Below are 13,201 nucleotides of genomic sequence, written 5' to 3' on the forward strand. Positions count from 1 at the left end.
ACCTTTCTCAAAAAAGATATACAAGTGGTCAATAAGCACATAAAAAGATGCACAACATGGTTAGTCTTTCGAAAATGCAAATCAAAACCACAATGAGATACCACTTCACATCAGCTAGGAAGGCTATAATCAAAACAACAAACAATAACAAGTGTTGGCAAGGATATGGAGAAACTAGAGAATCTCCATAGAAACTAGAACCCTCTAGTTTCTCCATATCCTAGAACCCTCATTTACACTGCTAGTGTGTGGAGTACACTAACATTTATAAAGCAAACGTATTTCACAGGGCCTAGTTTCTAAAGCCCTGTAGTTTCAGGTTTAACCTAACTTTTTAAAATTACACCTAGAAATGTTAACCTTGCAAAAGACAGGAAACTTTCCCCAGGCTAAAGTCTCTGTTGTAGATATAGAATTGTAACACAGCAAAGTTGCTGGCTCTCAAGGACAGATGCCCTTGAGAGCAGGTTAACTTACTGATTGTTATGTAAAAATACTGAGGAAACTGCTGCAGGAAAACACAGTATTTGCTAAGAACAAGCTTTTGTTGGTGGATCAACTTAACCTTTTGCAAACTGCATTATGGAATGTCACTTTGCTTATTTCAATGATGTTACTAGTTTTCCATCTGTTAGCCATAATTCTGCCCATATCCTTCTGGTTTTGTAATGGTTAAATCAACTGAATTTTCTTGTAAAACTTCCTTGTCTTTGCAGTAAAAGGAAGAGGCTAACTTTGGAGGGGGCTGACACATTCAGTTTTGCCCCTCCTAATGGGGAAATTACTGAAGTGCAGTCTGTCCGGGCCTCAATGCATACACAGTGCTTGAGTAATTGCGTCATTTTTTTTTTTTTTTTGGTCTCCATTACACAGGGAAAAGAGGTGTAACACTAGTGAAAATATAAAATGGTGTAGCCACTTTAGAAAACAGCTGGCAGTTCTTCAAAAGGCTAAACATAGAGTTAATATATGACCCAGCAATTTCACTCCTAGGTTACTCAAGAGAAATGAAAACATTTGTTCACACAAAACTTGTGCATGAATGTTCATGGCAGCATTGCTCATAATAGCCAAAATACATATATACATCAACTGATGAATAAATAAACAAAATGTAGTTCATCTACACAATGGAATATTATTCAGTCATAAAAAAGAATGCAGTATTGATACATGCTACAACATGGATGAACCTTGAAAACATGCTAAATGAAAGAAGCTAGGGACAAAGGACACATATTGTATGATTCCATTTATAAGAAATCCATAAAGATTTCCATATGAGGCATAATCCATAGAGACAGAAAATATATTAATGGTTGCCAGAGGCCGGGAGGAGGAAGAAATGGGGAGTGACTGCTAATGGAAACGGAGTTTCTTTTTGGTAAAATGAAAATGATCTGGAGTTAGATATGGGTGATGGTTGTACAATTTTGGTTTTTTGGGGTTTTTTGTGGCCAGTATGGAGATCCAAACTCTTGACCTTGGTTGGTTGTACAACTTTGACTTATACAATATCTAAAAGAGTGAATTTTATGGTATGTAAAGTATATCTCAGTTACAAAAATGTGTGTGTGTGTGTGTGTGTGTGTGTATATACACACACACACTAAAGTATGCAAATAGGGTGATGGAGAATCATGTCTCTAATTTACTCTCAAATGGTTCAGGGGAAATGGTTCACTTTTCTTGCAAATGTGTACACTCTCTGTAAATCTGAATTATTTCAAATAAAAGTGACATTGAATGACAATGACCTTATAGGGATAACTTTTACTCTGCTCCTCTGAGTGCTTTTTAAAAAGGCAATCATTCATAAACTTCAAATAATAAAATTTAATGTGTAATTTAACTCTGAAAAAAAAAAATGGGTTCCCAACCTGTAACATCTCATATTGTTGCTCTTCTATAATAAAAGGTAACATAGCATAAAGTTAATAATGTGTGCTTTGGAGAAAGAAGAATGTGCTACTTTCTAGCTTTATAACTTTGGAAAAATTACTTGGAGCTTTTAGGAGCCTCAGTTTCCTTATCTGTAAAATGTGAATAATTAATTGATTGTTCTTTTCTGCACAGGCTAAGTAAAGACTTCTATTCTCACATACTTGGAATTAAAGTGAACCTAATTTATTCATATAGTCTGATATTCTAGTTTCTAAGTTAAATAACTCATTTATTCCTGATTCCCCGTTGCCTACCTAATAGTTGTTACTACTTATCACTATTCTTCAAGGCAGCTTTGGAGTAGAGGTAAATTCTATTAGTTACTGATAAAGCTAATGAAAGATTTGGTAGGGAAGGATATTAGCAAAACTATGTATTATGTATTTAGAGAGATTTCAATTACCTATTGCCAAAACCACAAGCTCACTATGTACATATGTATGGTAAACAAAGTCATGTCACTAAGTGTAGCAAATTCTAAACTAGTTTAATCACGTCAGACACTATCAGAGAATGAGTAACAAATAAAATAGTTCCCTTAACGCTAATAATATAAAAACTATATTTCAGACCCTTTATCTCTAAAGCCTGGAAGACAAAACTGCCAAGTTGGTTGGAAACCTACTCTGTACTTACCAGTTGTTTGTTGTGCTGTGGCAGAGGACATGGCTGGGCACCAACAGGCACCTTGTATACAGGGGTTACCGACATACTGGCAGGGTGAGCACATATGAAGAGTACCTGCACAACCTCTACAGCTGGACTAGGATTCAGAACACCTGGGTGATTTCCAATTTGGAATGTGAGAACCTTTCAAGGAAATAACAAGAGATCATTGTGGGTAGACATTTGATGTCAGTCATGCCAATATAAATGTGTTAGAATTATTCAAACTCTAGTATAGAGAGTCCCTTTGGATATTATAATCAGACAATTCCCTTAAATACATTATAGTTCTTAATTATCTGTGCTAAGAGGCATTGAATATCATCAAAATTTGAAAAAAAATGGAGCATTAAAAAAAAAAATCTAACTTTGACCAATTACTTCAGTCTTCCTCCACCAAATCTTTTGCTACTAGTTGGTAAAAACTAATTTGTGCTTCAACTCATCTCTAGTGAAAGTACTAATGATTAAAAGAATGTGGAAACAAAAAGAAGATAAGGAGCTTCATGTGGTGGCTAATTAGGCCTGAAATTACTGAGAGCTCACTCAACAAACTAGGAAAAGAAGGAAGCTACCTCAACATAATAAAAGCCTTACATGAAAAACCCACAGCTGACATCATACTCAATGATAAAAGACTGAAAGCTTTTCTTCTGGGATCAAGAACAAGGCAAGGATGCCCACTTTCACCACTTCTATTTGACACTGTACTAAAAGCTCTAGCAAGAGATATTAGGAAAAAAACCAAAAGGCAAGAAAAGAAACAAAAGGCATTCAAACTGGAAAAGAAGTAGTAAAATTATCTCTATTCACAAATGATATGATCTTATATTTAGAAAACCCTAAAGATTCCACAAAAAACCAGCTATAACTAATAAATGAATTCAGCAAAGTAGCAGGATACAAAGCCAACAATGCAAAAATCAGTTGCATTTTTATATGAAACAACAAACAATTCGAAAAGGAAATTCCATTTACAACAGCATCAAAAAGAATAAAATACTTAGGATTAACCTAGCCAAGGAGGTGAGAGAATTGCACAATGAAAACTAAAACATTACTAAAAAATTTTAAAAGACATAAATAAATAGAAATACACCCCATGTTCATGGAATGGAAGACTTAATATTGTTAAGATATCACTACTACCCAGAGTGATCTACAGATTCAATAAAATCCCTTTCAAAATCCCAATGATGTTTTTTGCAAAAATAGAAAAGCCCACCCTAAAATTCATATGAAATCTCAAGGGACCCTGAATAACTAAAAATAATTTTGTCATCCTTTCTTTTCTTTTCTTTCTTCTTCTTCTTCTTCTTTTTTTTTTTTTGGTGGCTGGCCAGTAAAGGGAACTGAACCCTTGACCTTCAGGTTATAAGGCTGCACTCTAACCAACCAGCCCCTGAAAATAATTTTGAAGAAGAAGAACAATGCCATAGAGAATTCACACTTCTCGATTTTAAAACTTACTACAAATCAATAGTAATCAAAACAGTGTGGTACAGGCATAAAGATAGACATATATAGATACCAATGGAACAGAATAGAAAGGCCAGAAAAAAAACCTCACATATATGGCAAAATGATTTTTGACAAGGGTGCCAAGACCATTCAATGGGGAAAGGACAATCTTTTTCACAAATGGTGCTGGGAAAACTGGATAACTGCATGAAAAACACCAAACACCACATACAAAAAATAACTCAAAATGGATCAAAGACCTAAATGTAAGTCCTAAAACTACAAAACCTTTAGAAGAAAACATAGGGCAAAAGCTTCATGACACTGGATTTGGCAATGATTTCCTGGATAGAACACCAAAGACATAGGCAACAAAAGAAAAAAATAAAAAGTTTTCTGCATTAAAAGACAATGTCAACAAAGTAAAAAGGCAACCCACAGAATGGGAGAAAATATTTGCAAGTCATAAATGTGATGTGATTAATATCCAGAATATAGAGAGAACTCCTAAACTCAACAACAACAAAAAACAACCCAATTTAAAAATGGGCAAAGGTTTTGAATAGACATTTCTCTAAAGAAGATACACAAATGGTCAATAAGCACATGAAAAGATACTTAACATCACTAATCATTAGGGAAATGCAAATCAAAACTACAATTAGATACTACCTCACACCCATTAGGATAACCACTACCAAAAAACCAGAAAGTAACAAATGCTGGGAGGATATGGAAAAAAATGGTAATCACTGTGCCCAGTTGGTAAGAATGTAAAATGATACAGCTGCTGTGGAAAACAGTATGGCACTTCCTCAAAAAATTAAAAACATAATTACCATATGATCCAGCAATTCCATTTCTAGATATATACCCCCCAAAAATTGAAAAGAAGAGTATCGAGGAGATATTTGTACAAAACCCATGTTCACAGCATTATTCACAGTAGCTAAAATGTGGAAGCAACACAAGTGTCTATCAGGGGATGAATAGATAAGCAAAATGTGACATATACATATAAGGGAATATTATTTAGCCTTAAAAAGTAATGAAATTCTGACATATTCTACAACGTGGATGAACCTTGAGGACATTATGCTAAGTGAAATATGCCAGTCACAAAGAGACATAGATTATATGATTCCATTTATACAAAGTACTTAAAGTAGTCAAAGTCACAGGGACAGAAAATAGAATGGTGGTTGCCTGGGGGTTGGAGTGAAGTGGGAATGGGGAGTTATTTTTCAATGGGTATAGAGTTTTCAGTTTTACAAGATGAAAGAATTATGGATATGGATAGCGGTGATGGTTGCACAACATTGTGAATATACTTAATGCCACTAAACTATACACTTAAAAACAGTTAAGATGGTAAATTTTATGTTATGTATATTTTACCACAATAAAAAACTGGGGGAGAAAAGGAGGTAATAAGGCCTGAAATTACTAGTCATATATATGGTAAAGTTCACCATAAATTTTAAAAAGAAGCTTAATTGATTATAGCACAGTTCTTACTAAGTTAAAACCTTACATTGATTTCCTGTGGGCTGGTTAGCCATGTTGTGTTTTCATAGTCATACACCGAATTCTCAACCCTAGTCAAATTGCAAACCTTTGTTACTGGTTTTGAGGCAGGGCATAGCCATGAATAAGAACTATGCACTCCATCACTATCTCTAAAAATAGTCATAACTAATTCAAGTGATAAAGAGCAACATATTTGTTATTTCTATCAACACAGATCTAACTGGCTCTTCAAAACTGCTCATATAGGATGACACTTTTAAAGTTTCCCTTCCTTGAATTCCTTGAACGTAGGAAGCTAAATATCCTCTCGTCTAGATTATAAGAAAATCAATAAGATAAAGTGATTGAAAATAATGTGAAAAAAAGCTCATTACTACAAAAAGACCTTGAATTGTTTAGTTAGTGAATTGTTAGTATACTCAGATGAACGAACTGAAACCTTTGGGTACATTTAAAAGAAAGTTTTTTAAAAAATCCTTTAATCAACAACTAGAATTTTCCTATCTGGTCCATAAACTAGATCCATTGGAATCTGAAAAGGAATGGCTGAAAGTACAAAAGACTTAGAGGATTATACTAAAAGAAATGTTAGAAGACTGTTTTCCTACTTGTTCCCCTAAATCCAGGCACAGGACCCGGTAGGTGTACTGATTCTGCTTTCTCTTAGCTGGCAGCCGGACTTGTGTTATTCCAATCTTCTCTGTCTTCTCCATGCTCAATTCCAAAAAAAATCGGGAGGGCTCCAAGATCCATGGACAAGGGCCCCCTTCAAATACCATTTCCTTCACAGATTGCCAAGTCACCAATGCCACTTCCACAGGATTTAGAGCCTGATGACATTTAAAGAAATTAATCCTTGATTGGTTAGGGAATTTAGCAATTTTCTAAAGTGAAAAACTAGTTATTCGAATAGGCTGAAAATGATGTTAGACTTAATTCCCAAAGTGAAAGACGTGTGCTGTACTTCTCACTTGGAATGCTTATCAACCTCTGTATTTATTTATTTACTTATTGATTTATTTTTGGTGGTTAGCCAGTAGGGGGAACTGAAGATTAGTGTACTTTATGTATTTATTTTACATACTTTATACCTCAGTAAAAAAGAAGAAAGAAAGGGGAATATCCTACATGTGCTGATACAACTTAAAGATATTCCTTTGGCAGAAGCATAAGGGAGTAAACTTCCTGAGACTCAGATTTAATGAGACAGCTGTAGATCTAAAATAAAAAAATGTGGTAAGAGAATACAAATATCACTGATCCTTAGTAGAGACCACAGATAGCTAGGAAGCCCCTAAGTGGACATAGCTGGGTCCGCGAAAAGAAATGCCAGTTCTTTACCATAAAATATCTCACCTTTAGGGGTTCATAAGCAGCAAATGTGGCACTGCTCTCCAAGTACTCTTCATATTCAGCCACACTCACTGTTATCAGAGTATGGCCCAGAGATTTGGCTGTTATATGTGTACTGGAACAGTGCGTTGGTCCAGGTCTTTGAATACCTTTGAATCAAAAAACATGATTTCAGTAGGGAAATAAGAAGTCAGTTCTCAAGGAAATTAAGTTTGAAAAATATAAAAACTTTTTTTTAAATTTTAATTTTAATTTAATTTAATTTTTTTAAAAGATGACTGGTAAGGGATCTTAACCCTTGACTTGGTGTTGTCAGCACCATGCTCTCCCAAGTGAACTAACTGGCCACCCCTATATGGGATCCGAACCCACGGCCTTGGTGTTATCAGCACCACACTCTCCAGAGTGAGCCATGGGCCGGCCCTTTTTTTTTTTAAATGACCGGTAAGGGGATCTTAATCCTTGGCTTGGTGTTGTCAGCAGCACACTCAGCCAGTGAGCAAACCGGCCATCCCTATATAGGATCCGAACCCATGGCCTTGGTGTTATCAGCACCACACTCTCCTGAGTGAGCCACGGGCTGGCCCTGAGAAATATAAAAATTTTAATGCATTAAAAATACCATCTTGGGGCCGGCCTGGTGGCGCACTGGAGAGTGCGCCGCTTGGGAGTGCAGCGGCGCTCCCGCTGAGGGTTCAGATCCCATGTGGAGACCGGTTCCTGCTCACTGGCTGAGTGTGGTGTGGGCTCAACACCGAGGGTTGCAATCCCATTGCCAGTCCCCAGGTCCCCGGTACGGGTGTGACACAGAGGGTTGCGATCCCGTTACCAGTCAGTAAAAAAGACAAAAAAAGGGAAAATAAATAAATAATGTGGGCTCAACACCGAGGGTTGCAATCCCATTGCCAGTCCCCAGTACAGGCGCGACACCGAGGGTTGTGATCCCGTTACCGGTCGCGAAAAAAGACAAAAAGGAAAAAAAAAAAAACATCTTGGGGCTGGCTGGTTTACTCAGTTGGTTAGAACGCGGTGTTGATAACACCAAGCTGAAGGATTCAGATCCTCACACTGGCCAGTTGCCAAAACCAAACCAAAACTAAACATATTAACTGGCCTAGAGAGGACAGAAAAAAAAAGAAGAAAAAAACACTATCTTGATCTCACACACTAACAACTAGGCCCCGATTTTTTTATATCAAGTTGATAAAAAAATCTGTTCCTTCTATTAACATACATATATGTATGCATATACACATACACACACATGAGGGTACTTCAGAAAGTTTGTGGAAAAATAGGATTAAAAGATAATACTAATCTTTCCATGAACTTTTTGAAGGACCCTTTTATTATACATGTTTACATATGTAGATATATAATAGACACAATTCTATGTACAGTGAGGATACAAATATGAGCAAAGATCCTGACCTCAAGGGATTTATAATTTAGAAGGGGAGAGTGAACATGTACATAAATTGTTTAAAATATTAATAGAAAGTGATAAGTATTATAAGAGTCTAGAAAACAGAAAGATTATTTCTAGCTGGAGAGAATAAGGAAGGTTTAGATATATAGGAGAAAGTACCTCAAGCTGAGAAAACAGGATAGATAAAGGAGTAGAAATGAGATAGAAATTAATATATGAAGAAGATATATGGGAAAATTTAACTCAAGTAATTAGTATAGCTTGAAGCCAAAGTACAAATTCATGAAAAATAGATTGGGTTATATGGTAGAGGGTCTTGCATACTGAACTAAAAAGATTTCAGCTATATTCCACTGGCAATGAGAAGCCTCTCAAATTTTTTGAGCAGAAAAATGTCGAAGCTGAGCTTCATGAAGATTCATCTGGTAGCAATGATGATCAGAGGTAAGAAGTTAGGAGAATATTGTTATACCCTACATGACAGGTAATGAGTGCCTAAGAATTAGAAAAGACACTCGGAGAACAGAGGAAAGGAGACAGATGTAAGAGTACTACATACTAAATAGTATTAAATACTAATTATGTAGTATTATCAGCAAGCCCAAGTTAATGCCAACCTTATAGCTGCATTGTGAGAGTTAAATGAATTAATATATGCAAAGTATTCAGAACAGAGCCTGGCAAATAATAAATGATAAGTAATGTTAGATGCTACAACTGTCATTATACTGATGAAAAACAAAAAAGGATGTTGATTTTTATGAAGTTTATTCACATTTTCCTTTTTACTAGAAAAAAATATTTTCTCCTTTTTTGAATAAGTTTAATGTGTATATACACTAAATGGCACTACATTCCTCTTAGAAAGAGGTATGATATACACATTAAAGAAAGAAGAACTTGAGGCTGGAAACAGAAGACCTTACTATGATTTGAAAACTGATATTGTCTGGCCATAATGTTATTCAATTTCTGTGCTTTGTTTCTACATCAGTAAAATGAGGGGTATAAACACCTACTACAAGACAGTGACATAATAAATAAAAGTATTATTGTATAAAGAAAGGTAATATGAGTTTTGACTGTAATTGGTAGTTTCTGAATTGACGAGTTGTCCCTTAATTCAAAGACAAAGGAACGAGAAAATTAAAAGCTTATTTTTACCTTCTTTGAGAAGAGTAAAGACTCCTTGCTTATCCATGTTTACATACAAGGATAAATGAGAGCAGTCTGTGAATGCAATGGCCTCTTTAGTCTCCTTATTTACGTGAAACATTGCAATGGGGATTTCTATAATTTGGCCAATCTCTGCATCAGCATGAAATGGTAACAGTTCCATTTTGCTCAGTTTCAAGACATATATCTGGAGGGAAAATAATTCATCTTTCGACAAAGTTATGTTAGGAAAGTCTTAGGAGAAAATAAATCATTTCTTAAATATTTAAACACACACAAATATATATATGTGTGTTTTGTATACAAAAACATACACTATATACTACATATACATGTTATTTATATTGTATATGCTATTATACACACACGGTGCTGAACATGTCACTCTTTTTATTCTTAATCAACCATCCAACACCATACTGCAGGGGTCTGGCAAACTATGGCCAATACATGAACTGTTTTTGTACAGTGAGTTAAGAATGGTTTCACATTTCTAAAGGGTTATAAAATAAAACAAAAAGTGCAACAACAGCTAAGAATATGAAATAGTTAATGTATGTGGCCTGCAAAGATGAATGTTTTTACTATCTGGCTCTTTACAGAAAAAGTTTACTGACCTGACTTAGAGCACTCCCTCCTTCTTAATTTTTAGAAACATCTTTTGTCATTTTTGTGAGTTTCTAGTGTTTCTTCTGCTAGTTCGTCTCCCTCTGCTTATGTCCCTTAAAGTAACACATATTACACAGGATCCATCTTCTCTTCTGACTCTTTATGTTCTTCCTGGGAAATCTTATCCAGTCTCAAAGTTTCAATGATCAATCGTATACTAATAATTCTCCAGCCCTAATCTTTCAGTTGAACTTCAGACCCCTATTTCCAGTTACAAACATCCACCTGTATGCTCCATAACTGAATCACACTAAATATATCCAAAATTGAATTTGTCACCTTCCCCCTTCTCTTTCTCCTTTTCTTGTATTTTCTATCTACCCCGCTGCCAAAGCTAGAAACCTCCACATTGTCTCTGTGGCTTCAAATGCCATGCTTTTCCCCACACAGCTGGGTATCAAGTCTGATTAAGTTTACCCATTTTAAAAAACAAACAAACAAACAAACAAACCCCACCCTCTCAATTTGTCTACTTCTATTCTTAATACCACTTCACTAGTTCAGACTTGGAGTCTTTGCCTTCACTTTCTCCATTCAACCCATTCTAGTCTACTAGTCTATAACACCAGCAAACTATCTTTTATTCTTTTTAAACAATATTATAGCTGTTTTTTTAAAAGAATTTATTTTTTAATTGAAAAGTATTGATTGTACATATTTACAGGGTACAGAGTCATGTTTCAATACACGTAGACAATGTGTGATGGTCAAATCAGGGTGAGTATATATTCATCACTGCAAAAGTTTCTCACTTCTTTGTGATGAGATCATCTGACCTCCTCTCTTCCAGTAGTTTCACAACATCCAATACATTATTTTAATTAGACACCAAGCACTACCATACACTAGAACTTATTTTTCCTATCTAGCTGTAATTTTGTGCCCATTAACCTCTCTCCCTATCCCCATTTCCCTCCTCTTAGCCTCCAATAACCACAATTCTACCTTTACCTCTCAAAGTTCAACTTTTTTTTCCTTCAGTTCCCACAAATGAGAACATCTGGTATTGATCCAGACTCACCCATATTGCCACAAAACGACAGTATTTCATTCTTTTTCATGGCTGAGTACTATGCCATTATATATATATATATGATGGAGTTTGGATGTGTTGTCCCGTCCAAAACTCATGTGGAAATTTGATCTCCAATGTGGCAGTGTTGGAAACTGAGTCATGGGGGCAGATCCCTCATGAATGGATTAATGCTCTCTGGGGGGGGGAGGGGGTAGTGAGTTAGTACTCTATTAGTTCCCGTGAGAGTTGATTGTTTAAAGGACCCTGGCATCTCCTCTCCCTCTCTTGCTTCCTGTTGCCATGTGATCTGCTTGTACCCACCAGCTGCCTGCCACTTTCCGCCATGAGTAGAAGCAGCCTGAGGCCCATGCTAGATGCAGCTGTCCCAGAATCATAAGCCAAATAAACCTTTCTTCTTTATAAATTACCCAGTCTCAGGTAATTCTGTTATAGCAATATAAAACAGACTAAAAAATATACACCACACTTTCTTTATTCATTCATCTGTTGATGGACACCTAGGCTGATTTCATATCTTGGCTATTGTGAAAACTGCTGCAATAAACATGGGGATACAAATATCTATTCAGTATGCTAATTTCCTTTCCTTTGGATAAATAACCAGCAGTGGGATTGCTGGATTATATGGTAGTTCCATTTTTAGTTTTTTGAGGAACCTCCATACAGTTTTCCATGGTTTTACTAACTTATATTCCCACCAACAGTATGAGTTCCCTTTTCTCTGCATCTTTGCCATAATTTGTTATTTTTTTCTTTAATAGCCATTCTAACTGGGGTGAGATGATATCTCATTGTGGTTTTGATTTGCAATTTCCTGATGATTAGTGACGCTGAACTATTTTTTATTATTTTTAATTTATTTGTTCAGTCAAAATAGATTATACATATTTTAGGGGTTGAACATTGAGATATGTTGATCAAATCAATATTACTAGCATAAATATTGTTACAAATCGTAATTACTCTTTATGCCCTTTGTCCAATCTCTCCCCCTCCCCCCTCTAATTGCCCTAGATTTCTTCTCTCCTATTGAAAGAATAATGGCTACTCTGTTAATTTATTACCTAGATGATCTGTCCAATGCTGAGAGATGTGACCAGGCCCCCCAATATTATCATAGATCAGATACTTCTGTCATTCTGAAATGGGTTTTGTGGAAAGAGACATCCTCTTCTTTTCTTTGTCTCTGCTGGTGACTCTTCTTGTGTGAATGCACTCCAGTGGTTGGTGGACCATCTGCATGGTGGTTGTGGCATCTAGCCGCTTTTGCGGCAGCCATGGTTATTGTGGTGGCTATGGTGGCCCACCCACATGGAGGTACTGTTTTTGGCATGCTCCTTGGCACTGGCGGTATGCCTGGTTGTGGGGTGTATTTGGTCCCCTTCTCTATGCCTCTGGTCCCTGGGAAGGCCCCAAGGTGTTGGCGCCATGTGCCTGGTTGTAGGGGGTGTGGCTGGTCCCCTTCTCCATGCCTCAGGTCACCAGGAGACCCGAGGACCTGGCTTGGTGTGCCTGGTTGTGGGAGAGAGGTCTGGTCCCCTTCTCCATGCCCTAGGTCCCTGGGTGGGCCCCAAGGTGCTGGCTCAGTGTGCCTGGTTGTGGGAGGGTGGTCCAGTCCCTTTCTCCATGCCCTGGGTCCCCAGGTGGGCCCTGAAGCACTGGCATGGTGTGCCTGGTTGTGGGAGAGAGGTCTGTTCCCCTTCTCCTTGCCTTGGGTCCCCAGGCAGTCCTCAAGGTGCTGGCATGGTGTGCCTGTTCGTGGGAGGAGGGTCCAGTCCCCAGCTCCATGCCTTGGGTCACTGGGTGGGACCTGAGGCACTGGCTTGGTGTGCCTGGTTGTGGGAGGGGAGGTCCAGTCCCCTTCTCCATGCTTTGGATCCCTGGGCTGGCCCTGAGGCACTGGCTCAGTATGTCTAGAAGTGGGAATGGGTTCTGGT

General features: G+C 37.1%; 1 protein-coding gene across 1 annotated transcript in view; it reads right to left on the reverse strand.

Moving 5' to 3' along the window:
- The window catches only part of NUP210L (nucleoporin 210kDa-like), a gene marked incomplete at its 3' end in the record, with an annotated part of 101,378 nt that overhangs the window by 37,037 nt on the left and 51,140 nt on the right, over window positions 1-13,201 (reverse strand). The window contains exons 13-16 of the mRNA XM_008592832.1: window positions 9,548-9,746; window positions 6,958-7,103; window positions 6,210-6,431; window positions 2,581-2,754 (exon numbers count right to left, since the gene is read on the reverse strand). Coding sequence (XP_008591054.1) covers window positions 2,581-2,754; window positions 6,210-6,431; window positions 6,958-7,103; window positions 9,548-9,746 — 741 coding nt within the window. The remainder of the gene's footprint in view (window positions 1-2,580; window positions 2,755-6,209; window positions 6,432-6,957; window positions 7,104-9,547; window positions 9,747-13,201) is intronic.

This window comes from Galeopterus variegatus, unplaced genomic scaffold (genome assembly GCF_000696425.1).
Source record: "Galeopterus variegatus unplaced genomic scaffold, G_variegatus-3.0.2 Scaffold154, whole genome shotgun sequence".
Taxonomy (NCBI): Eukaryota; Metazoa; Chordata; class Mammalia; order Dermoptera; family Cynocephalidae; genus Galeopterus; species Galeopterus variegatus.